Source organism: Neopsephotus bourkii, unplaced genomic scaffold, assembly GCF_033783945.1.
Source record: "Neopsephotus bourkii isolate Nb327-2 ecotype Australia unplaced genomic scaffold, CSIRO-AGI_Nbou_v1 NB_1234, whole genome shotgun sequence".
Classification (NCBI taxonomy): Eukaryota; Metazoa; Chordata; class Aves; order Psittaciformes; family Psittacidae; genus Neopsephotus; species Neopsephotus bourkii.
In genome coordinates this window covers 2,289,631-2,316,838 of record NW_026901719.1, presented here as the reverse complement: position 1 = coordinate 2,316,838, position 27,208 = coordinate 2,289,631, and the positions used below count along the sequence as shown (strand labels likewise).

General features: G+C 43.3%; 1 protein-coding gene across 2 annotated transcripts; it reads left to right on the top strand.

The window, feature by feature from the left end:
- Window positions 1–324: 324 nt before the first annotated feature.
- ACE2 (angiotensin converting enzyme 2) lies at window positions 325–26,853 on the top strand. 2 transcript variants are annotated; one of them, XM_061364484.1, is made up of 18 exons: window positions 325–840; window positions 3,166–3,324; window positions 4,117–4,210; window positions 4,790–4,933; window positions 5,738–5,850; window positions 6,389–6,497; window positions 7,224–7,321; window positions 8,818–8,987; window positions 9,998–10,224; window positions 11,032–11,176; window positions 16,405–16,503; window positions 17,130–17,252; window positions 17,607–17,779; window positions 18,720–18,778; window positions 22,850–22,950; window positions 23,876–23,992; window positions 25,231–25,425; window positions 26,061–26,853. In XM_061364484.1, the coding sequence occupies exons 1-18, from the start codon at window positions 658–660 to the stop codon at window positions 26,173–26,175; spliced, it is 2,424 nt and encodes an 807-aa protein (XP_061220468.1). In that variant the 5' UTR covers window positions 325–657; the 3' UTR covers window positions 26,176–26,853. The 2 variants fall into 2 exon arrangements, with proteins under 2 accessions (XP_061220468.1, XP_061220467.1); XM_061364483.1 differs by having other exon boundaries at window positions 25,231–26,853.
- The last annotated feature ends 355 nt before the right edge of the window (window positions 26,854–27,208 follow it).

Below are 27,208 nucleotides of genomic sequence, written 5' to 3'. Positions count from 1 at the left end.
TAGGTCTCTATGCAAGACGCTGTGATCCCACTTGTCTCTTGCTATTTTTCAATAGTTCAGTGAACACATTAAAAAATCTGGTTTTATATGCCCCAGTTGCTTTGAAAATGAGGTATATCATCCAAACCACTTGGGCTTTGCAAAGGATTTTAAAACATGGCCCTAAACCCCCAGCCACGTAACCTATGTCAGGCTAACTGGCATTTCTTCCTGCCTGGGAGTTAAGGTTCACAGCTTGGTGTTTCAGTGAAGTTTCTAAATATTTTTACAGCTTATCACCAACTTGTTAAAGGATTCACAGATTCTGAGCTACCAAAGACAAGGGCAGGCTATAGATAAAGTGGCCAGCTGTATCATTGACAGCACATTTGGGAAACATTAACCAAAAGTAAAAGCCTTTTATAAGAAGGCCATAAAATGGCAGCAGTAATTATGTTTTCCCAAAGTTAATAATTGACTTTTGTTTATTTGTCTTTTTGTAAAAAACTTTTTCCTTTCTCTCCTTCAATGGATAAAACCTATAAAAGGCCCTGCAAATTGGATTCAGCCTTTTTTCTTCACTCTAGTCTTGCTTGAAGGCGGATGAGACATAGCCTGACACAGAAGCTTACCTGAGGAAACCTACTTCATTGGGTGGTTCTCAGCCCAGACAAGAATATGTTGGTCCACCTTTGGCTTGTCTGTGGTCTGACTGCTGTTGTGACCCCCCAGGATGTCACACCACAAGCCCAAATGTTTCTAGAAGAGTTTAACAGGAAGGTAGAAGACATCAGCTATGAAAGCTCCCTTGCCTCATGGAACTACAACACCAACATCACTGAGGAGACTGCCAGGCAAATGGTAAGTGCTCCATCCCACAGGTTTTACTGTTGTTTGAGGAATCTAACAGCTACTTTCTAGTTTATTTTGGTTCCAGTTAAGTTGGCTGAAATTGGACTGCTACTTCTTTGGTAGCTGTGGTTTAGTTTCAGGAGGGTAGAGGGTCTTGTTTTAACGTAGCAATGCCTCGCTGGAGGTGCCTGGGCCACTACCTGCCTCTACAGCTTAGGGTCGGTGCCTAGGATGCCTATGCAGTACATGGGGATGGTCAGAGGCTGGACTTGTCCCTAGCCATTACCCTGAATCACCCTGGTGAGCGAAGGGAAAAGGCAAGGAAGTGGTGCATGTTCTGCCCCGAAATCTAAGAGATGCTTCCTTCTGATTGGGGTCCACCACCACCAGCGCTTCGTGTTGCACTCTTCCTGTGCAGGGCCCCTTTCCTCTTGGAAAGGTCACAGGCTGGAGGGGATGGTCTTCTTCCAGGGCCCAGGCTAGATGCTGCCTTGCAGCAGGAAGTACCACAGCATTTGTACTTACCTTGCAGTACAGTCCTCCCTGCTTCTCAACCTCTAGCTGTTGAGGCAGATGGGATCTGTAGGCAAGTACCGTGTTTATAAAGAGCAGTCAGCCATGATGTAGGTGGTTACAAGATCACGGGTGCCATGCCTCAGCCTAGCATCTCATAACAGTGGAGCCTTTCAGAATGGACAAAGACACCTTAAATTTTATAGCTGTGTGTATTTTAAGGTTAACTCAAGCTTTACAGAAAAACAATTCAGAGCAGAAAAATGAAGCTGAACATCCTACATCCAATTTTCCATAATGGTGTAACTCTTCCAGTTTGTGATCTTATAGATTAATTAAAACATGGTTTAATGATCGTATTTCTTAATTAAAGCAAGGAGACTCGTTGCTGGAAGAAATCTGAATGGCTAATCATTGTCAACCTGGAATGTTTTCTGAGGCACCAGGTACTTTAACATTTCCAAAGATGTAAAATAAAAGCCCCATATCGTACCTTCAGCATTAGTGAGATGATAATAAAATACGTGCGGAGACACCAGCAAGAAGAATCAATTAGTTGAGTGCTCAAAGAGAACATTTTCTCTCACTTGATCTCTTCAGCAACACTTGAAATAAGCGCACTTATGAGGATCAGAGTTAATGAATACTGTCTTTTCTGGCTCCTTCCCAACCATATTCCTTGTAAACTGGGCCACAAACACCCTAACTATTCCCTGACTTCTCAACCAGTACCTCTAATTGACGAAAAATCAGCAAGCTGACTTCTTTCCCCCAGCTTTTATAGCCAAAGAGCCCCCTCTTCTGCCCCACTGCTACTAAGACACCTATCAATCCCTGCTCAGCACAAGGAGTTCAGACATAGATTTACACAGTGTACATGAAAGAGCTTTTCAGAGACAATATGACATTTGTGTTTCCTGATGCCTCAGCAAGGAGGGGCTCTGCTGAGGGAGATGTTACAGGTGCCTTCTCCACAACCCAGGAAGCTCTGGCATGAGCACAATTAAGGAGGATCAGGCTTAATTAGTACTGTTCTTGTTACCATTTGGGATGGGTATTGATACACAATGTACAAACACATTTTAAAAAGGTGAATAAAAAGAAGAGAGTCTGAAATCCAAACACTGTCTTTATGGGGCTACTTTGTCCACTGAAATCGGGGAGTTTCATGTCTCATGATATGAAACTGTAGCAGTGATAAAAGCAACTTCATGCAAAACATTGAGGTTTTGCATGCCCAATTTAGGCACCTATTTCTAGGCTTCTAAGCTCAAATACAATCATTTATTTACCAGAACTTCAGGAGAAATTGATATTTGCATATGTTTATTGATTTTATATATATTGGTATATTATGATATTACTGATATATAAGTTGATATATGCATATGGCTGCTGTCTGTCCCTGCTACTTGAAGCAGAAATGGGGAATGACATCTGGGATACAGACCTCTCATGCCCTGACTTGTATCTGGTTTTTGTTAGGCACAGGTGGGTGGAAAAAAACACTAAGGGAAGAACACATGGTATTTTAAAGTATCAGGAAACACAGCTAGGTGATGCTGGATCGATTATAACAAGCATGGTGTGAGGTGACAGGTTCACTTTTTGCTATTTCCAAAGAAAAATAGTTATCTGGATATGCGAACAAAGCAAAGCCAAAGCATTCTTCAATCATTTCACTGTGCAGTGCAAATGCTCAGCCACAGGTGGTCTCCACAAAGGAAGCTTTCCTGGAAATAACGTTCTTGCCTACTGAGTATTTCAGGATGCTGCACTCTTTTGACAGAGTAATTCAGGGTTTGTGTGAACCTCTTTCAGAATGAGGCAGGTGCCAAGTGGTCCACATTTTACGAGGAGGCCTCCAGGAATGCCAGCAGCTTCCCGTTATCCAGTATCCAGGATGTTCTCACCAGGCTTCAGATTCAGGCTCTCCAGGACAGAGGATCATCTGTGCTGTCACCAGAAAAATACAGCAGAGTAAGTTGATGAATGTAGCTCATTTTTGTGAGTTGAGTTGAGCTGCCTCTCATGACACCCCCAAGCAATGGCAGAGTGTTGTTGCCACCTGCTTGTCTCAGGATGATGCCTTTTTCCAGCACCAGAATGGAGAGTGTACCTGTTCAAGGTACTCATAGCAGTACAGGACTGATGGGGAAGTCTGGTTTATGAAGCTGATTCCCATCCAAGTCAGCAGTTTCGCTGTGTAATCCATGCAATGAATTTCAAACATGAACACACGCTTCAAAGGTGTCCTTGACAAATAGCTGTATTGGTCCTAAGGGGAAAAGAGTACCTGCGAGAAGTGCTTGGCTAAGTGCAGACCTAGGGCAATGAGCAGAAAGAGATGGGTCAAAGGACATTCAATGAGTCAAAAAGGTGGAGGAAGACTTTCTTTCTTTGATCATGTTTCATTATTAAACAGTGAAAAAGGGGGTGTTTTATGCAGCGGGCACCCTGGATGCCTGAAATTGGAGAGGGTCGGTGACTTCCTACCTTCCTTCCTTCCTTCCAGAGCTCTCTCTGACTGTATGTTAAGGACCTGAATATTACATCATATATTTGGGGGATTATCTGCCTGTTCCAGCTAGGTCCTGGTTCAGTAATTCATTTAGGAAAATTCTTTCATTAACCTCTACTGAGCTTAAATGTATGTTTAAATGTTAAGCTGGTGGGTGAAGTGTTGAACTGAACTTTTAAGGAATTAGCATAATTGGCTGTTATTTTGCACAAAGTGTGTTTCTAACAGACTATCTCACATCTAACTTGCAGCTGAGCACTGTGTTAAATACAATGAGTACCATCTACAGCACTGGGACTGTCTGTAAAATCACCGAACCATCCGAGTGTTTGGTGCTGGAGCCAGGTACAGTACTAACCATAGCCCCTACTCTGTCCTTTACATTGAGGGTTCAAAACAAAAAAGCCCAAGAGTGGCTCCTGACTGCAAGAGACCAGGCTGTCATTTCAATAGATATACCTTGCTATCTAAAACTTAGTAATAATTTAATTGCATCTTGTGGTTCAGGGACCTCCAGCGGGCCTGCTGCCCACAAGACATACTGTCTCCTACCTGTAGTAGACAGAATTTGAAGAGAGCTGTTCAGCCTGTGTGCCAGTCTGCCTATTACCTGGAGTTTGCTTGTGTCACAGAAAGTCCATTATTTTCCCCATCATCAAAGTCTTGTTGGACTCAACATTACATTGAGGCCAATCCCAAGAACACTGCCCATTTAAGGGAAGCTAATGTAAAGAGAGCATATAAGGGACTCGTGATCTGCTCCATGTCTCTTAAAGAGGACAGGAAAAGCTCAAATCAGAAAAGAACACAATAAAATAGTGAGTTATTGAAAATTTCTTTTGCTTTGGCTCATTTGCCTCCTGTGAAAGAAAAATAGAGATTCTGCCTTTTTGAGTCTTAGTACTTATTATTCTGTTCTGACAGGTCTTGATACTATTATGGCTAACAGCACGGATTATAATGAGAGGCTGTGGGCCTGGGAAGGCTGGAGAGCTGGCGTTGGCAGAATGATGAGACCATTATACGAAGAGTATGTTGAACTTAAAAATGAAGTTGCAAAGCTTAATAGTAAGTCACAGTTTTATTTTTCTTTTCTGGCACCCAAAAAGCAACAAACATGCACGAGTCTTGCACAATTTGGAACTGTTTTCTCAAGGAACAATGGCAGATGGCTGCTAGTTTTCTTTTAAAGTATCTTTTGAAGTAGCTATATTATCTGTCTCTTGGCCAAACTGCACCTGTATCACCTGCTTTCTTATATCCTTGTTTTGTGAAAATTATCAAGCTGGAGCTAGACGTAAGGAATAAGAAATTATAGCCTGAATAGTTAGACACAAAAATATCAAATATTAAGAAATGATCATAAAGAACTTTCTCCATATCACTAAGGAAGAGGCCTCAGCTATGAGACATTTCTACTCTAGGCTTAATGAAGCTCAGTGGACTGGAAGAGTTGGTGGAACTGGGAGATGAATTCCAGTCCTGGTATCTACACCTGCTCTGGTGGTTTTGTTGCTAGAAGGGGGGGCCCATATTCAGTGTCCACCACCTTACATCTTCAGTGAGAACCCCTTAGTACACAGCCTGACAGAGGCTGCCCTCCCACATAGCCACAGGAGCTCCAGTCAGGAGTGACAATTTCCTTTGACCTCCAACTGGAATGACCTTAATTAGCAGATAACTGTGACTGCAGTAACTGCATTTCTTGGAACACTAGCATACCTGCATGTTCATGGAACAGAGCCATGGACGAGCACTCTCCCCTGCCTAGACCCTTTGCAGGTCTGCATGGGATCATCAGGGAGCAGCACTCCTGCAGACCCACGTGGTTCCACGTGTGGTATCCTGATTTGATGCATCTGTGCTTTACAGGTTATTCTGACTATGGAGATTACTGGAGAGCAAATTATGAAGCAGACTATCCAGAAGAATACAAATACAGCCGTGACCAACTGGTCAGAGATGTGGAGAACACATTTGAGCAGGTAGAGGCAGGAAAAAGCTCTCATCTGAGACACACGGTTGTGTTTTGTGATGGAGGTCTCATTTGTCAATGTTGTGAAGGAAGATAAGACCCGCTTTAAACTGACTAATCCTAGCCCACATGGAGTTAACAGATGTTCGGAAACATAAACTTTTTAACCTCTGCAGCCATTCTAAGACCAGCTTGGTCCCCTTTGGGTGCACTGTGCCAAAGGCTGGGAAAAGAGAGGGCTCTGCAGACCCGAGATGTCTCTCCTCCAGGCAGGGCCCATGTGGGAAAGCGTGTTTTCCATGGGTAGATGGCATCTGTGATACTCCTCATGTAAAGTTAGCAATGCTCCCTCCTTCATACCTGAGCAGGACTTCTGGGGCTAGGATCTGGACTCAGCAATTGAGCCCTGAGGCAAAGCTGCAAGTTTGGGGTACACTTACCTGCCAGGAGAACTTTGTCGGACACTTTTGAGGCTCTCTGTTTAAGAGGGGTGAGTGGCATAGAGCGAAGAGAAATTAATTTGTTTCCTTCTTCTCCTCTGCCTCCAGATAAAACCTCTGTACCAGCAGCTGCATGCCTACGTGAGGCACAAGCTAGAGGAGGTCTATGGCCCCGAGCTCATCAGCTCCACGGGATGCCTGCCTGCTCACTTGCTGGGTATGTCAATGCGGCCGTGTCATGCAAGCCTGACTTTGTACACAGGGCAGACCCCTTCAAGGCATAAGGGAAGAGAGTAATCTGCCTGTTTAATCAGGATATTAACAAACAGGTTGCAGATAAGAGAAAGGGAGAGGAGAAATGAAGTCCCTGGCATAGATGACACAGGTACTTAGCAGCAGTGGCAGGTAGGGAAGGCAGGTGTCCTCATCGTTGCTGGAGCTGGTAACTCTCAGCTCAAAACTCTAGCACTGGGCTGGGACATTTCCCTCCCCTCTGCAGTGCTTGTCTTACTTAGAAATGAGAGTTTCAGAGAGACCCATTTTCCCTTTTAAATCGTATTTTAAGGACTCGCATTTCCACAACTTTGCTTCCAAAGCACGAAGCATCAAGTTGCTGTAACTGTAATGTACCTGAACATGGCATCAACCATCACATGGACTAACAACATGAAGTTCAGTTGTGAACAGACCTTTAGGAAGGTGACCTGTCCTGAAACTGTATTTTAAAATAATAGCTGATTTTGTGGAATAAAAGGATCTTTGATCTGACTTTGACCTATGCATGACTTCCTAGAACTTCTGCCCTCCACAGCTGGATCAGACCTGTTTAGATGTACAGGACATCCATTTATGACACTGCACAATTTCTAGAACTGTCTGGCACTTCTGAACAATATATAACCAATCATTTAAATTATTTCTTTGTTTCTTTCTTTATTTGAAGGTGATATGTGGGGTAGATTTTGGACAAATCTGTATGCCTTGACAGTTCCCTATCCAGCCAAACCCAACATTGATGTAACTTCTACAATGGTTCAAAAGGTAGAGACGTACTTTTATGCAACATGAATTATGCAAGAAATATAGATGGAATAACAATTATACAGCAGATCTCAGCTGCTTTTTTAGAAAGCCATAGCTGCCCTAAGGCAAAACATTACTTTCAGCATCCTTTTTTGTTTGCTCTTCACCTTAATGTGTTCATGCACTGTACCTTTTCCCTTAGCTGTTCTCTCTTTCTTCTCCACTCTCTTTGACCGGCTTAATCTTGGCTCCACATCTATTTTCCTCAGAGACCTCCATCCATTAAGAGATGTATTTTGTACATATAAATATTTCAGAACTCATGGAGTTGGCTGGTTTCAAATATGACCTTTGCCAGCCATTACCATAATCAAATAGTTTGAGTATTGCAGATTGTGTTGTTGTTTTTTTCTCCCAGTCTTGTTTATTTGAATACAGCTAGGAAACTGCACTGCTGCCTGTTGTCTTTTGATAGCTGCATGGCACCATAAAGTCTGTGTTTGAGATCTGTGGTGCTAACAGCTGTGACGGCGCCTTTACCAAAAAGGGAACATGGATGAAGATTAACCTCTGTAGTCTTGACTAAGGACTAAGATTCACTCCTTTTACAAGATAAAAGAAGTGAAGCTCTGGTGGAATTTAATTTCTAAAATGTGATCATTCACCTGAAACCTACCTCCCTTTCAGTAGGAGCACTCCATGCAAAAGTTATGCTGGCAAGAGAAGGAATGGAGAAATTTGATTCATAAGCAGTTTGAACAAGTCTGCATCAATCTCACCTCTATTTTACAGTACTGACCCCTCTGTAGTCATAAATTTATGTATATTAAAGTACCACTGTAAGGAGGAAAGCATTATTTACAGAGCCTTGAGGCAAAGGCTGAACTCATCCTTGTTAGTGGATGTACCCAATTTAGGATTCTCATCCAATTGATCTGTCTGCCACCTAAATCACTCTGAAAACTCAGTCCAGTACATGCAGAGGTCCTCCTATGTAGAATAATAAACCTGCTGAATGACAAAAATGCTTTGAACATTACCATGCAGTTACAATCTGATAAGTCTTCTAGATGCATTTGCCAGGTTTTACGGTTCTGGCTGAGATCTCCTCTAATGCTCATATTCTGGGAATGCTGCCTCACTCTCTCAAATCAGTAGTCCCCAGCTGAAATGGCCAAAGGGTTGCATCCCAGATTTGACATGTTACTGAGAGGAATGTCTTTTTTATGTGCACTGCCTTATCTTTGGTTGAGGGCTTCTCTGGTCTGGGTCAGGTGCTGTCTGCTGAACCTCTGAGTGAAGAAATCTGTTTTGTTTGTGGAGAAAACACTTAATTCCAGTTACCAGCAGAATTTACAGAAATGCCAAAGGCAAACAGTACCATCTTACTCCCAGAAAATGAGGTGCTGAAGTTCATAGGAGATAAATATGAAGTCAGCTGCCCTGTGTTAAGCCAACCACAGGGAACAGGCTCTGTGGGAAGCAATGGTTAATGGTGGTATTGTCTCCCTCAGCAGTGGGATGCAATGAGAATATTTAAAGCTGCTGAGGCCTTCTTCACTTCCATTGGCCTCGACGAAATGACTGAGGGCTTCTGGAATAACTCTATGCTCACAGAGCCAGCAGACAACAGGAAAGTTGTTTGCCATCCTACAGCATGGGATCTGGGGAAAAATGACTACAGGTACTGTGATTACTATAACCTCTTTTTATACCATCTCGTAAGACATTCATATTTTCACTAATGGTACACCATACTGGTATAAGTTATATTTTTCATTATTAATAACTTTCTTCTAGATGATAAAATGGAAAAGGAAGACAAAAAAGCAGGCATTCCTGTGGGACTGTAAACCTTTCTGTATAACTTTTTCTATGAAGATCTAATGACTACTCTCAAATTTATATGAATTACAGAAATGGCTATGTTCTAGAGCTTAAGGAATAAGCATAAACACTGGTGTTTGTGGATATCAGTGAGATTTGGGGACACTTGCCCATTCAGCAGCAATGGGACAGGGTTCCTAAACAGCAAGTGAAAACCTGAGAGCCCACCATCTTCTTTAGCAGATATATCCAGTTTTGTGAAAATCCAACAACATCTTCCATATTTGGAAAAGGAGAGGGACAGCAAATTCCCACACAGGGAAGTCTCCTGGGGCAAATTCTGTGCCCTCTTGCAGTCCCTGCGGTTACCTGGGGAAAGGGGCTGGTCCCCAGCAGAGCCTTAGTGAAAGCTGCCAGCCTCACACCTCACCAGTTGAGGAAGCTGAAAGGAAACACTATTTGGAAGAAATTCCATTATTTAATAGTGCCAATGGGAGGCTGAAGTAGCCAGAGTCAGCGGCACACAGGTTTTTTACACTACTCTCTTCCTAAGCTTGATGGTGGGTACTCGCTCTAACACAGTGAGTTTATTGCCAAGTTTCAGAGTGCATCTGCTTCTCACAAAACAATTATTTTCTCTTACCACCAGCACAACTTCCAGGTGGGTGAAAGTGTTCTGCTGAATTCCCCATCCAAGTATAGCTCTTGCAGGAGAAACTGCATCCCATGCTAAGATGTGTCTGCCCAGGCTTTGTAAGGGGCAAAGGGTGTTTGCAAGCTCTGGAGGCTGCTTTGTAGAAAGGGCTTGGGCAGCAGCTGTCTGGACCACTGTCCCTCTAACCACAGACATGTTGCTCTGGTGTGCAGGATCAAGATGTGCACCAAAGTGACCATGGACGACTTCTTGACTGCTCACCATGAGATGGGCCACATTGAGTATGACATGGCATACTCTGTGCAGCCCTACCTGCTAAGGGACGGTGCCAATGAGGGCTTCCATGAAGCAGTGGGTGAAATTATGTCACTTTCTGCAGCCACCCCTCAGCACTTGAAATCTCTTGACCTCCTAGAGCAAACTTTCCAAGAGGATGAAGGTAAATACATACATATGCTTATGTGAAAACACTTGCAGGTCTTATTTTGTAGCAGAAGATTATGTCTGCAAACTGAGTGAGCAGCTGAGAGGCTTCTGAAAGTCTTACCCACTAACTTACCAGAAATACCTTTTTTTTTTCCCAGATCATATCATGAAGCAAGGGTCACTACTTTATAATGCTGCTACATAATTTAGAAATGAATAGCTAGCACTTCATTATCTTCTGTACTGAACAACTTATTTCCAAATCTTCGTTGTTCATTTAGATGAGACTCCAATAGTCTTTTCCATTTCTGTTGCACAAATCTGTACATATTTCTACCAAGTATGTACTTAGCAGTTCAAATGAAACTGAAACCTTGAGATTTCCATCTCCTACTTAAGTGAATATTGAGCGGACAATGTAGTTAGGCCTTCATTATAATGCATTTTGTCTGGCTTCTCTGAGTATTACCTTATAAAGATGGAGATGTACACTTTGTACATTCTGAGATGTCTTCAACTTGATATTCACCAGAGCCTGGGAAGATTTCCAGTGGTATATAATGAAACATAAATGCCAAAGTACTAGGTTATTTATGGAGGGGGCACGGGGGGGAGGGAGGGGGGAAAAGAGACAAAATTGTATACAATACCTAAGTGATCTTTTCTCATGTTGCTTTTTTCAGTAGTATTCACTTTTTCTTTAGTGAAAATTTGTAATTCAAACCAGGTGCAAGCTTAGCTGTAAAAGGAAGCAACTTTAGCTGTGTAATCAGATACTAATTGCTGCCATAACCATTACCTTAACTACTTCTCTCTTCAGAAACGGAAATCAACTTTCTGCTCAAACAAGCACTAACGATTGTTGGAACAATGCCTTTTACTTACATGCTGGAGAAGTGGAGGTGGATGGTGTTTAGCGGTGAGATTACAAAGCAGGAATGGACAAAGCGGTGGTGGGAGATGAAGTAAGTCTGGGAAACAAAAGCGATTTTTTGCAAATGAACCTGCAAAACCAGCCCTTCATAGTTACTCAGTGCAATGAAGTGCCTGTGCCTCGACAGGGCAGGATCTGTCTCAGGCTCTTTCTACATTGCCTGGTAGAATACCAGCTACAAATGCTCAGTGTGGTATAGACAACATCTCACAAGCAATGTGTCCCTATTAGCACTGTGTATAGCCCCCAGCAGTGTACCCTGCCTCTCATCAGACTTTCCCCTCATTTCTAATGTCAGCTCCTCTGATAAAGACAGCCCATGGCCTTCACATGGGATGTTCCAGATCCCAGGATTGACCCTGCCATTTCCTTGACACACACCCCAAGACATCTTCATCACTTAGGTATAGCCCTCTCCTAAGTCTTTTCAGACATAAACTCTGGTTTGCTTCCTACTGCCTTAAGGACAAATGGAAAGTGAAGTTCATCATGCTTGCCAGCCCAAGAAGCATAGGGACCTCAGTTTACCAAGTATCTGTGCACTCTTATCTCCCCCTTCTCATGTGGTTTTGGAGGCAAATTGTCTGAAAGACTCCAGACTGATCCTTTACTTTCCTATGGAGATACCACTTTTCTTAATCAAGGAAATACAGTTCCCTTGGCAAGTAGTGTCCAGAGGTGTCTTTCCAGATAATGCCCACCAGCCAGCCTATTTTCAGCACCCTGGAGCTCAAGATTAAAAAGCAGTTTGATTCAAACTGGAGACTGTAATTTCCCAGGTTTGTTAACATAGGGCAGAAAAATGCAAAGAAACCTAACAAGCCCGCATGGATAATGGAGTCTGAAATCTTAACATGACCACAGAGAGCCTCCATCAGCAAACAAAATCTGTAACAAAATTTGATATAAGCAAACTTCCTGACCCACTGTAAAAATCAATCAGCTTCAATTTATTCAAAAGTAGCAGAGATGTCAGAAAATTGAGAATGACAAATTGTTCAGGGAAGCTTATCACATCTGTTGTAGCAGCACCACAAATCTCTCTGCTGGAGCAAGACCTTGAAGTGCAGGTTTACGGAAAATATTTCCATGGGACCTTATTACCATTTTCAGAATTTAGGGAATGGGCTTGTTTCCATGAATCACACCCTCAGGAGAGGAAAATAAAGAGAAATTTAATCTCCAGCCTAGTGGCACAACAGGCCATACAGCACAAAAAGCACAAGTGTTAGACTCCAAATTGGGGATGGCCGAGGGCATGAGGTATACACATGAAGCTTATGTCTTGTAGATTATTTCATTCCATAATTATTCCCTTCACACTCTGCTGTCACACAAATCCCTTCCTTGCACTATCAGTTTCAAAGCAGCTTCTTCTCTGTGGTCTCCAGCTGTGGAGCAGTACTCATCTGGGGCTATGGACTTAGAATCATAGAATAGTTAGGGTTGGAAAGGACCTTAAGATCATCAAGTTCCAACACCTCTGCCATGGGCAGAGGCAGATAGCAGGCTATGGGTGCAGCCTGGTCTCCAACATGGGCAGGGACACCACACACTAAACCATGTCACCCAAGGCTCTGTCCAACCTGGCCTTGAACACCACCAGGGGTGAAGCATTCACAATCTTCCTGGGCAACCCATTCCAGTGCCTCACCACCCTAACAGGAAAGAAATTCTTCATTATATCCAATCTAAATTTCCCCTGTTTAAGTTTTAACCCATTACCCCTTGTCCTATCACTACAGTCCCTAATGAAGAGTCCCTCCCCAGCATCCCTATAGCCCCCCTTCAGATACTGGAAGCCTGCTATGAGGTCTTCACGCAGCCTTCTCTGCACCAGGCTGAACAGCCCCAACTTTCTCAGCCTGTCTTCATATGGGAGGTGATCCAGTCCTCTGATCACCTTCCTCATGGCCCTCCTCTGGACTTGTTCCAACAGTTCCATGTCCTTTTTATGTTGAGGACACCAGAACTGCACACAATACTCCAAGTGAGGTCTCACGAGAGCAGAGTAAAGGGGCAGGATCACCTCCTTTGACCTGCTGGTCATGGTCCTTTTGATGCAGCTCCGGATACGGTTGGCTTTCTGGGCTGCAAGTGCACACTGAAGCTGGCTTATGTTCATTTTCTCATCGACCAGCACCCCCAAGTTCTTCTCTGAAGGGCTGCTCTGAATCTGTTCTCTGCCCAGGCTGTAGCTGTGCCTGGGATTGCTCAAACCCAGGTGTAGGACCTTGCACTTGTCATGGTTAAACTTCATGAGGTTGGCATCAGCCCACCTCACAAGTGTGTCGAGGTCCCTCTGGATGGCATTCCTTCCCTCCAGCATATCAACTGAACCACACAGCTTGGTGTCATCAGCAGACTTGCTGAGGGAGCACTCAATCCCACTGTCCATGTCACTGACAAAGATGTGGAACAAGTCCAATCCCAACACTGATCCCTGAGGGACACCACTTGTTACTGGTCTCCAGCCGGACATTGAGCCATTGACCAAAACTCTTTGTGTGTGGCCATCCAGCCAATTCTTTATCCACCGAGTGGTCCATCCATCAAATTGATGTCTCTCCAATTTAGAGACAAGGATGTCATGTGGGACAGTGTCGAACGCTTTGGACAAGTCCAGGTAGATGACGTCAACTGCCTTGTCCCTGTCCATCAGTTTCGTAGCCCCATCATAGAAGGCCACCAAATTGGTCAGGCAGAATTTCCCCTTAGTGAAGCCATGCTGGCTGTCACCAAGCACCTTGTTGTTTTTCATGTGCCTTAGCATGCCTTCCAGGAGAATCTGCTCCAAAATTTTGCCAGGCACAGAGAGAGACTGACTGCTCTGTAGTTCCCTGGATCATCCATTTTCCCCTTCTTTAAATGGGGGTTATATTTCCCTTTTTCCAGTTGCCGGGAACTTCACCTGACTGCCATAATTTTTCAAATAAGATGGCCAGTGGCTTAGCATCTTCATTTGCCTGCTCCTCTGGACCTGCGGATGGATTTCATCAGGTCCCATGGACTTGTGCACATTCATATTCTTAAGATGGTCTCGAGCCAGATCCTCTCCTACAGTGGGCCTGAGGTCTTCATTCTCACAGTCCCTGCATCTGCCTTCCAAGACTTGGGAGGTGGGGTCTGAGCATTTGCCAGTGAAGACCAAGGCAAAGGAGTCATTGAGAACCTCAGCCTTCTCCAAATCCAAGGTAGCCTGTTGTCCTGATAGATTCCAGAGGGGGCCCACGCTGTCCCATGTCTGTCTTTTATTCGGTACATACTTACAGAATCCCTTCCTGTTATCCTTAACATCCCTAGCCAAGTTTAATTCTAATTGGACCTTAGCTTTCCTAACCTGGTCCCTAGCTTCCCAGACAACATCCCTGTACTCTTCCCAGGCCACCTGTCTTTGCTTCCACCTTTTATAAGCCTCCTTTTTCCCTCTAAGTTTCCTCATCAGCTCCTTATCCATTCAAGGAGGTCTCCTGGCCCTCCTGCTGCACTTCCTTCTAATTGGGATGCAACACTCCTGAGCCTGGAGCAGGTGATCTTTGAATATCAGCCAACAGTCTTGACCCCCCCTGCCCTCTAGGGCTATATCCCATGAAACCTTACTAAGCAGGTTCCTGAAGAGGCCAAAGTCTGCTCTCTTGCAGTCTAGGGCAGTGAGCTTGCTGCATGCTCTTCTCACTGTCCTGAGGATCTCGAGCTCGACCATCTCATGATTGCTGTAACCAAGGCTGCCCTGGAGAGTCACATTTCCAACGATCCCTTCCCTGTTGGTGAGCACAAGGTCAAGCATGGCACCTCTCCTTGTTGGCTCCTCTATTACTTGCAGAGGGAAGTTGTCTTCTACACAATTGAGGAACCTCCTGGATTGCTTGTGCCAGGCTGTACCATCTCTCCAACAGATATCAGGGTGGTTGAAGTCCACCATGAGGACAAGGGCCTGCGAGCGTGAGGCTGTTCCTTTCTGTCTGTAGAGTGCTTCATTCACAGATTCCTCTTGATCAGGTGGTCTGTAATAGATCCCCACAGTAATGTCTCCCATTGCTGTTCTCCCTTTAACCCTGACCCACAAACTTTCTGTTAACTGGTCACCTGTCCCCAGACAGAGTTCCATACTCTTCAGCCTACCCCTAACATAAAGGGCAACTCCCCCTCCCTGTCTGCCGGGCCTGTCTTTTCTAAAGAGTCTGTAATCTTCCATTCCAACACTTCAGTCACAGGAGCCATCCCACCAGGTTTCTGTGATGTTATACCATACCCCCATACACGTGCACACATCTCTAATTCCTCTTGTTTGTTCCCCATGCTATGGGTGTTTGTATAGAGGCATCTGAACTGAGCTCCAAATGAAGCCAGCTTATTGGCTGCAGTGCCTGGAATATCTCTACATTGCTCCGAGCATTTATTATAGGTGATGGCAACTGACTGGGTGTGTTGGGATGGAGTGATGACCCCCTTCCCCAACACATCTAGTTTAATACTTTCTTGACCAGCCTGACAAATCTACCAAAAGCACGACCAGCTCCACCAGCCTCCAGTAGACCTGGCCTCTCAAATCTAATCCCATGTTCTAAATACCCAAACCCCTGACTATGGCACCACTGTTCTAACCATTTATTAACCTGCCAAACCCATCTACCCTTCTTAAGATCCTCCCCTTTGGCCTGCAGGATTGATGAAAAACCTATCTGAGCCCCAGAGCCCTTAACCACCTCTCCCAGGGCTCTGTAGTCCTCCTTAATGCTCTCCGGGCTACTGCTATCTGTATCACTAGCACCTACATGGATCGCGAAGTGGGTAATAGTGGGACTTACTAGACCAGGCAGCCTCTCTGCAACACCCCTGATCTGAGCCCCTGGTAGGCTACACACATCCCTTGAGACTGGGTCAGGCCGACAGGTGGTTGCCTCTGTGCCTGTCCAGAGTTCCCTACTATTATGACCCACCGCTTTTTCCTGATGACACCAGTAGTGATCCTCTTTACTGGTGCATCAGCTGGTTGTTCATGTGGTGAGGTGTGTGTTTCCTCATTAGCCCCCTGCAGAACTGTGAAGCAGTTCTGGGTGGGGACATCAGATTTAGGAAGAAGCCCCTTGCTTTTAATTGTCCTCTTCCTCCTTTTTTTTTGTTGGCTTTTTTTTACTTCTGTTTGGACGTGAAAGAGGTGTCCATATGTATCTGAAAATATAGAGGAAGAGCAGAGTCAGGTCTCCTCCCCCCTTATTATCCTACTAACAGAAATCCTGTGTTTTTTCTTCATCCCAGGAGAGAAATAGTTGGTGTTGTTGAACCAGTCCCTCATGATGAAACCTATTGTGACCCTGCAGTGCTGTTTCATGTGGCTAACGATTACTCGTTCATAAGGTAGCTCAGTGTTTAATTAATGCTTTACATTTTGGGTACAGAACAAGCCCTGACTACCTAAAACATCCGGTGGGGAGTCTCAGGACACAATCTCACTTGCTTTAAAGTCCTGATCAGGTCACTGATTTCAGTGGAAGTTTTTCCGTGAACACCAGGGGCTGCTGCATAGCAATGTCTAAGCAGTGAGGAGGCTGCTGAGCTTCTTGTGGAGCAGAGAAGCTTTGTGCTATCATCAAACCATTGGGAGCACATCTGCAGGAAGTGCTTACCTTCTGAGGAGAAAGTGTACCCTTTACCACTGTCACTTGGGGTATGCACATGCAGCCCTGAAGAAACTAACTCTGATGTCCCTCTATCCCCCAGCCATCTCATTTCAGAATGCTCAACTGGAGCAGAGAGTTGGACCTTAAAAACCTTACTTGCTCCTGGTTTATGTGGCAGCAAACAGATCTGGGAGTCTTCTGCTGCATCTGATCTTGGCATTTTGTTAGATCTGAGTTAGCATAGCCTATAAATATCAGCAGGAGCACCAGCTGACATAGCAGAGCTCTCCAAAGGCAAAGGGCTTACAGGTTTCCTTGCCAGATGACTAACGAAAACTGTGCCTTCCTTATCCCTTCCTTTAGGTATTACACCCGGACCATCTATCAGTTCCAGTTTCAGGAGGCACTTTGCAAAGCAGCTAACCATACTGGCCCTCTTCACACATGTGACATTACCAACTCCAGAGCAGCTGGTCAGAAGCTGAGGTAACAAAACAAATTTCTCACACATAATAAATCAGAGTATAATGAAGCCTAATTCATCCTTGAAAGCTTCTGGAGTCAATGAACATAGAATGAACCTAGCTTAAAAATTTAGCATTTATCTACTCAGTTTATTTTGATAAGTTAACTAAGTTTATATCCACTGAGGATCTAAACATCAAAGGTTTAATTGCCCATTAATGGGAAAATAATTTATTTTTATTAATAGGAGTGATGGGAGGAAAGGGGGAATTCAGAAGCAAAAAGAAAATTTTGATACTGCTCTCAGATTGTTTTGCTAGATGGCTGGATGGAACATAGCAGTAACATATACTACCTCTCCTTCCATGTACACAGACAATTGCTTGAATTAGGTAGATCCAAGCCCTGGACTCAGGCACTGGAAAGCGTAACAGGAGAGAAATACATGAATGCATCACCCTTGCTCCAGTACTTTGAACCTTTATATAACTGGCTGCAAAAAAACAACGCTGGCAGATACATTGGTTGGAAAACAGACTGGGCTCCATGTATGTATGGCTTGTGGGTGGATTTAGGGCCATGCAGTAGTCCTCACAACTCTTGATCAGCAAATTCCCTGTCTTCTCAGCTATTGAAGGCTCTTCTTCCTAGGGAAGCAGGGTTTTGGGAAATATACACTGAGCATTAAGTTTCACTCATGGGAAGGCAGTCCGACTTCCTCATGGCCAAAGCTGGAGAAATTGGCATACATGAGGTTTGTCACAGCTTCATCAGTTTTCAGAAATAGTTTATGTTATTCAGTAGTGGCAGCACTAAGAATGTGGGATGGCTGTGCAGAGGGAAGAAAGACCAGAGGCTTGGACTTGTTTGGTGCTTGCCTGGGAGTAGTGTGACTGTTCTGCAGGGCTGGGAGCCACCAGTCCTGGGAAACAGAGGACCCTGAGCTGGGGGCACAAGGGAAAACCAGTACAAAAAAATTACTGCTATTTTTTTATTTACTATCATGTGCTAATCAAAGAAGGGAGCTCAAGGGGAGGAATCGCATATTTCAGCCTATTGTGATGACATTGTACCACCCAGGTTATATACGTGTAATCACTGTCAGTACTGGAGCATACCATAACACAGTGATGTGCCTAATGGTGGGATTTATCTAACCAGACAAACAGAAACCAATATTTGCATCTGAGCTGCTCATTCCCAGTGGTGGGAAAGAGGCACTTTCTTTGGGAGATGTTTAAAGAAGACCAGAGGACTGCGCTCTAGATGTGCTTACTCTTGACTACTACAAAGCCAAACTTGGGTGACTGACAGCTCAGATGTGGATGTTGGAGTAAAGGTGGCTGAAGGGAAACAAGATCAATCCCACCAAGCTGGCCATTTGGAGCAGGGGAACCTATAAGGAAACTCTAGTCCCCCCAGTATTTCCCATGGACAGACTTTCTGTCACTACAGTTGTGACACAGCCCTTGTTTCTCTTTAAACCAGATTCCAACAATGCCATCAAAGTACGCATCAGCCTGAAGTCAGCACTGGGAGACCAGGCGGTAAGTGTGCTCTCGCTGTGGCACTCTTCGCATTGCCTAGGCAACAGAGATGTTGTGCTAATGGTTCTCAGAAAATAAAGCAGGGTATAGCTGGTCTTTGCATCTGAAGAGTGGCATCAGCTCAGGTGAAGGGTTATCACATAAAAGATGTCTTGTCTGACTTTGTGCTCAAGACTCCCACTACAGTTGGTGGAGGGACCTCTCCAGGGAGTGATCCTACTCATTTTAGACAAACATCTCAGCTAGATTAGTTGAGTTATTCTGTGGAAATACTTCTCCTTTTTTACCTGTTACAGGACATGCCTGGAGGGTAGTGTAGGGGAAACCGTGTACCTGAAAATGACTGTATTTTTCCCAGCTATGCTGGTGTGTCTAAACAAAGCCTCTATCTAATTTCCTCTGACTTCTTTTATGAATGCTTCAGTGGCTGTGTTCAGAAATTGCTATTAGAGCAACTACTTCACATTTGAATGTAGGGCTTAACACAGAGAAGCTGAATTCCACTAGCTAATCTCAAATGCTCTTGATTTCATGCTGAAACCCTTCTGTCAGCATTCCTTTGTAGATTTTTGTTTGCCTGTTTGCTGTAATCTTTCCAGGCCCTGATATATTTGGCTGCCTCCCTGCCCTCCAACTCTTACGCAGAGACAGCTTTGTTATTAAGATTGTGGGGGGCAGCACAGCTGCTTCTGTTTCAGACAAGAAGGGCTTTCATTCCCAAGAGCTTGTCTACTTTCCCTGGTTATACCAGCTGGTCCAATAAAATGTATTACAGCAACTGGAAAAGCTCATCAAAGCCAAAGATGGCTTTTATGATTTTAAACAGAGCATTGTCTTAGCCCAGTTGCTAAACCCAGGCTGAAAATTTGCTCCCTGCTCTGGCTGTGCCTCTTTATGTTAATCTCACAGAGGCAACATAGGAGGCTTAAGTGCAGACACTTCACTCCTGTCAATAGCCATTTTCACCTTGCAGAACATTAGCGATTTTCCAGGAGTGAGTATGTCATCAGGCAAGTCATTTAGACCGGCATGGTGGAGCCTATTGGACTACCAAGGACACAATACCATGGACTCATTTTTCATATGAATGGATGCTTTTGCTTCTATTGCTGCCTCACATGCAAACACCACTGGAGTTTTATTGCTTCCTAGATCACTGAGTAGAGTTAGATACAATTTTAAACTGATATCAGGAGCATGAAAAGGTTCCATATTACAACACATTTATTAGTCATTATGGTTAATGTTTAGCTTAATACCAGTTTTATGCCTGCTTTTTGCCACCATAGTCTTTTGTTGTACAATTGAGCAGCTGTAAAATAATCTCATGCAGATTACTCAATTTGAACTATTGTATGGACAGTAGGTTCCTAAACTCTGAAGAGCAAGCCATGCATTTTCCTCTCAAAACCAGTCCACATTACTAACTTTCAAGAAACCTTTTTTGTACAGAGCTTTCTGCCTCCCCACAAATTTCTCTTATGCTGAGCTCCCAGGCACATCACTCTGTATATTTGTATGCCAGCAGCGGGTAATGGTACATGCAAGAACCGGCATAGAGAAAAGGCAGGGAGAACTTCAGGCAGGAATCTCAGCCCAGCTGCACAAAGCAATATGTTTTGGCAGCTTTACACACCCCAGAGCGTACAGAAGCCGAGATCCTGATGCAACTGCTTGTTTAAGATGTATTTTGAGCTGCTTTGCACCAGTATGACAGCAGAAAACTGTCTGAGTATGCCAGCAAATCTTTTAGTATTTCTGCTTTTTAGCACTGAGTTGAACAGAAAGTGAAAGATCCCCCCTCCCAGCAGAGGGAGAGCTGCACTGGGGCAGCTGCAGCTCATGCAGGCAGTCCTGCACCCCACAACTACATACCCTGGCTATTACCAGCAGGGATGTTTCAGTAGGCCGAAGTTATGCAAATTAAACTTCCTGACTGAGGGATGGGTTTACACCAGCTGTACTAGAGTGTGTGCTACTGCAATTACCCTGCTAATTGTTTTCAGGCTGATGAGATTAAAGCTGCAGCCTAGCCTTGCTGGATCATCAGTGAGGCTGAAACACCCACAGCTTTTGCTTCAGCTGGCGCTTTATGAAAAGTGCCCTTCCAAGGGAAACTGCTACAAGACCGCTGCTGAATCACATGGGGTCTGTCTTATTTAAATTAAAGGGTTCCAGAGTGTCAGTCCCCTGAGCACAACTTGACAACATGACCCCTTTTCAAACATTGATTCAAGATTCTCCACTGGGTCAATGTCAGACATCTGATTACAGTGTAAAAAGGTGTCACACAAGACAGCGTTAGGGAATGGGGAGCTATCAGCCTGCGGGCATTTTGACATATTTTACAATGGAAAATGCGTTTTGAATCAGAGGCCAGACTTACAGTCTTTTAAGTCACACATGGGATCTTGGAGGGAACAGGGTATAATAGAGTAGAGGCACTTAGCAAAGTTCATTTTGCTCTGAAAGCAAAGCAGCCTCTGTAATGAATAGCAAGCACCAAGGTAGGTTTCTGAGATGCTTATTAGAGGGGTGTGGGTACTCATTACTCAAACACAGATCAGAAGCCAGACAGGTGCTTCCCATCCACACAACCAGTAATGGTATTTATAAAGGCACTTGAGAGGCATAGTGGCAATTAAAATACATTAGAGTAAAAAAAATATATATATATTATGGAAATGAATAAATAATTAAAAAGCTAAAATGCTAAGTACAGAAAGCAGCAAGAAGGCAGCAGTAGAGGAATGAAGCTCAATTAGCTCCTGGTTTAAGAAAAAAAAAAAAAAGCACTGCAGTCTAAAGATGTTGGGGGTAAATGAAAAATTGAGAAACTCCCACAGCAGCATCCTAGGCTGCAATGGTGAACACTGCCAGCTGCTGGAGATAACCGCGGTAACAGCAAGTGCTTCAGCACACGGATTTGCCTGCCTCTCAGCAAACAGGAGAAAGCCACAGGCATTCGCCAAGGCGATTCATAGCTTCAACCTTTGCTGATGGAAACACCCAGAGCTGGCACAGCCCTTGCCCTCCACTCTCTAATGAGGCTGCTCTGCTAGCGGTGGCTTTGGGACACCACTGTATTCCGGGGGCCTGATCCTGCACAAATTGAGAACAGCAGGCTCTTTCTACTTTTTCCTCCCTTGTATGTCTCCTTCTTCATTTTATGTCAGTGTTAAGAGGATGACAAGGTTGAAATATGGGTTTTATAAAAACTGTTACAACAGAGCTGCCTTCAACCACACCTTCCAGAATGATACTTGAAAAAGTCAGGAGCTGTGTAAAACTATCACTGACAACATTTATAGGCATTCCTGCTCAGGTACCATAAACACTATCAAATCTAGGCAAATCTAGGGGGCTAAAAAAAAATGTTACAGAGTTCAGACAGGAATTTTCCCTTTGCGCACACAGTGTTGCACAACAGAGAAGGCTTCATTATCAGCTCCTGTGATGGTTTTTGTCCTGTGTACAGCTCTCAGTTCCTGGCCCTGAGAAGCTGTTTTTGATTTCCACTGCAAATAACTTTGGACTTATAAGGCAGGTCAGGATGAGTCTGCACACAGGCAGTGCATTGTTTTATATCCCTTCTCTATTTGTCAGGGTAAAACAGCAATTATATGCCTGTTTCAGAAATACTGATGAAAAGAGTTTTTATTGAAATAAACCAAACCCCAAATAAAAATCCCAGCTCACCAGACAAATAAATAAGCCACCTTCACATAAAAATCCCACCCCAAAGTTTCTCCTCAAAAGACTAGGTCTGCAAATAAAATGATGAGCTGGGACTGCAGCACCTTCACGACCTCATGTAAAGGTACCAGAAACTGCAGAGGAGCAGCCTGATGCAGTGTTTGGCAGCAGGGCTGCCTGCATGTTTATCCTCCTGCAAAACACTCAGATTAACAGAGCTAAAAGGTTTGAGTAGGTTCCTGAAGTGCTATCATGGCGCAAATAAATAATACTGAAGTGCATGCCAAGCATTACAATTGCTATTTCTTTTTAGAATGATTTCTTGGTGTCAGGTAACTTGCCATCTCATGAATTTTGCTTGTGCTGTTTCTGCAGTATGAATGGGATGAAAGCGAGCTCTTCCTCTTCAAGTCATCCATCGCCTATGCCATGAGAAAATACTTTACAGAGGTGAAGCAACAGGAAGTTAACTTCCAGTGAGTGACTCGCTTAATTGTGCCAGCTATGTCTATATTGGTTCTGGTTTGCTAGCAGCATGAATTGGTGGAATTAATTGTGCCTTCTGTCAAATGTAAGGTGATAGCAAACAGTGTTAAACATCAGCTGGTTGCAAAAGGTAAAATGCCAGCTTGGTTACATGCTGTCTTTTCACTCAAGAGTCTGCAGTTTGGGAAAAATGTGCAAAGGTTAGTTCACTTCAGTGGATGTAGAAGGCTTTGCCTCCCACAGGTTATCAGTGGTTGAAGTGAGCCTTGAGAATTTGACACCTATATGGGAATATCAGGGAAGATGCATTTATGACAATGTGTGTGTATGATACTGAATATACAAGAGGTTTTGGGCCAAGGAAAGATTTGTTGATTACAAACCACTAGAATTCTGTGCAGACTTACTAATCTTATCTAGGTTCACTTACACATAAAATCTATTATCTGAAATTGATTCTGATAGGAAAACAACCCTTTTTATTAGGTCTCTCAAAATTTTTTCAGGCTATCCACTTAAGCTCTTTGATGCTACATTACAGAATATCAGCCATGTAGTATCTAGGATCTATGACCAGCAGGATATAAGGAAAAATGGTTAGGTACTTCGTACATCACCTCATTCACAAGACTTGCCTTGAACACTTCTGCAGCTGATTATGTGCTTTGGAAAAGGTACAGGGTAGAATTTCTCCATCTGAGTAAAGAAATAGCACATAGAAAAAGAAATTCTGTGAGGAAATTTATTTCAGTTCCCAGTTGAGGTCACTAGGAAGCATTCACTTAAATAACCGAAATTCACTTAAATAAACCAACCCCCTGTCATTGCCCATCACATCTGTTCACTCACCCAAATTTAAAACCAATTTTGTCTCAGCAATTAAAAAAAAATCTTTTTCTTCTGTTTCTTATTCAGAACTACAGACATTCATGTTGGGGAACAGACAAAAAGGATCTCCTTCTACCTTACTGTTAGCATGCCAGGCAATATCAGTGATATTGTGCCCAAATCTGATGTGGAAAATGCCATCAGGTGAGATTTTGCTCTCTGGGGAAAGAAAAAACCTCATCAGTCAAACAACCAGGTGAAAGGGTGGAAAGGAAAGCAATGCTCACATCAGCTGAAGCAGAAGGAGTGATAAGAAAGTCATTTATGCAGTTAGCAGAAATAGTGGGATGTGAGAAACTGTTATGACAGAAAGAAAACAGTCTATCTATCTGGTGCTGTCTTGGACAACCGCCAATGTAAAATGCTTCAACATGCTTGTAACTGCTGTAACACACCTAATTGCATCATACTTTGCCAGAAAAATATCATTGCTTGAACTTTAACAGGATCTTATATTCTGAAATACAGAGCACTGTAACTGTGTGTGAATGCATGTGTGTTTTCTCCTAAGTGAAAATTCAGTGGAAGATTTATTGTCAGCAAGGACTCCAGAACAATGATGTATTAGAAAGATAGCCAGATGTATTCAATTATACAGAAAAGAAGAGGTCAGAACAGGAGATTGTTCCTACTTATGGATCAATGAAGAGCTCCTTATAGCACAGTATGACACTACTGTAAGTCACTTTTGTAAAAATGATAAGTAAAACTGCAATTCTGCAGTTGGTCACAGGTAATGTACAGTGGGAAATGAAGAGGGCACAAATCTAAAAGCAGCAGCAGTATTAGATGGGGTTGAAAAAGCAGTGACATAAGTTGGTGAACCAGGGGAGAAGAATATGGCTATGATAGTCACTGTCTGGTTAGCACTCAATAGCAGAAGTTCAGGGAAAAACAAAGCACAGAAAATACACCGGAGAAAGGGTTTTCAGGGCAGTGAAAAACACAAGAATAAAAACTATGGAACACTGTAGGAGGTCTTCTGTGGTTTTCTTCAAAGCTGTGGTTTTCTATCACACATTGAAGAAACTTATGGATAGCTAAGACACTTAAGGTGAAGAGAATCGTGGGAGAAATGCAAATAGAGAGGGAGGTCAGAAGGCTGTTTGCCTCATTTTTGTAAATGTTAAGACTGAGGTTAAGAGTTCATTCAGTGTCTGAACATGCCAGTTAAGCTGCAACACATTAAGAGCTTAAGTTACTGTGGCTGTCACTCAGGGACCCATACCAGAAGGAACATGGGCTTAGCAGTAACTCTGTTGCAGCCTTTCCAACTGAGCAGTCCAGGGGAAGCTGACACTGGAGATTTATAAAACAACTGAAAACTGTTTGTATGCTTTCAATAAACATGCAAAACTCTTTGAATTTGCTCTCAATGGCAGGATGTCTCGGGGACGAATCAATGAGGCTTTCAGACTGGATGATAACACGCTGGAGTTTGTGGGCATACTTCCAACCTTGGCCACACCTTATGAACCACCGGTCACCATCTGGTTAATTATATTTGGGGTGGTCATTAGCCTGGTTGTCATTGGAGTTATTGTCTTGATCATCACTGGTCACAGAGATCGCAAGAAGTGAGTAGTATTTTTGATACTACGATCATGAACACTGGAAGATGTCCTGATGACTGAATCGCCAGGGTGCTCACAAATAGGCTGCCAAATCTAACTGAAGCAAGTCAAGGAATTACTGCTTATAATTCCCCTCCCACCAACAGTGATAGCTAAAGGTTCAGCTCCCTGCCTTTCAGTGCACAACAAATTTGGCAGCTTAGTGCAATTTGCCCATCATTATCACAGCTGGAAGCTGTGGCTACAGGGAGCTGTGAGGGGCTAGGCTTCTGCCAGCCTCACTGCAAGATTGATGGAGTGGCCTGCTGGGAACACAGTGCCTTCTCCAAGAGCAGAGTTGCCCACATTCATCACCACTGGCAGTTTTCAGTAATATTGTTGGAGGCTGTCCAGTAATGTAATGTTCCTTAAATACTGCATTAACAGCAATATAGCTGGGTTGGTTTCATATGTGCCTTCTTTAATGGTGTTTCTAAGAATGTAGTAGGTTTGCTACAGTTCTCTTAAAACAAACACAACTCCTTTTATATAAAGATTCCTGTTTAAACACAGTATTATTTACAGTAGGGGATTCTGGGGATCCAGAAGAACTTGAACAGAACAGAGGCTTCTAATAAAAAACTGCATTTTCATTACAGGAAAGAAAGGAGAGGTGAAGCAGGATCAAACTGTCAAGAGGTGAACCCTTATGCTGAAGAAGGAAAAAGCAACATGGGTTTTGAGCCATCTGAAGAGACACAAACGTCATTCTAGAAGACGTGGGTACACTAAGGTTTTGTGGGATTTTTCATCTCACTTTTAGCAGTACTGCCTAGCAAGGACCAAAATACTATGGATGTCATAGTGTTTTGCATAGTATCTTCTGGTTGACCATTAACTTACTGGTCCATAGACAACATCAGCTACATCTGTCATTTATGTGGTAACTAGAAAAAAATGCAAAAATTGAAGATACATATGTCCTGTGGCTTCTCTATGAATTATGCACATAATGTTATACACTGTTGCTTTCCATAAGTGTGCTGTATCCAACTTCTTTTTGCTTCTTCTATTATGAGATGCAAAAATTTGGAAGCATACAGTTGTATACAGGTCAAGACAGACATAACAATAGTTCACAAACTCCTAATGCCTGTGAGGAAAATCTTGATCATTCAAGACAGAGACCTTAAAACGGTATCTAATAGACAGTGAGAAAAAAACTGCACTTATCACCAGAAGATCCTTAGTGATGAAGAGCTCAATTGTTACGAAACTGCAATTTTTGCACCTTCAGGAAATCTGTATCAATGTGAAATGGATACTAGATGAAGGCTAACAAGCACTGGAACTTTGTTAGGAAGTTGTAACATAAGTTATTTTTCTAACTGCTTGCTTGATAAGTATTGTAGAGACAAAAAGCCCATGGTCCCTCAAAAAAAATAATAAAAAGATCTCTGTGTTATGTTATCATCCAAAAATGGAATAAACTTTCTTGAAACCAAATTATTAAAATTCTTTTATTTTTCAGTACCTCACCACCACTATTACAAATATTGCATTACAAATACTGCGTACTACAAATACAAATTGCCCTATTATATACAGGGGGCAGTAGACTGGGGCTTGAGAGGCTCAAGTTGCACCTGAAAAAGAAATGCTTTTCACCAGGAGAGTAGTGCAATACTGGAACAGGTTCCATGTTCTATGCTCTGGGAGAGACTGTGGCATCTTCATGTTTAGAAGTGTCCAGAACTCAGGTAGACAAAGGAATGGCTGATCGAGCAGTTGGGACAGTCCTACTCTG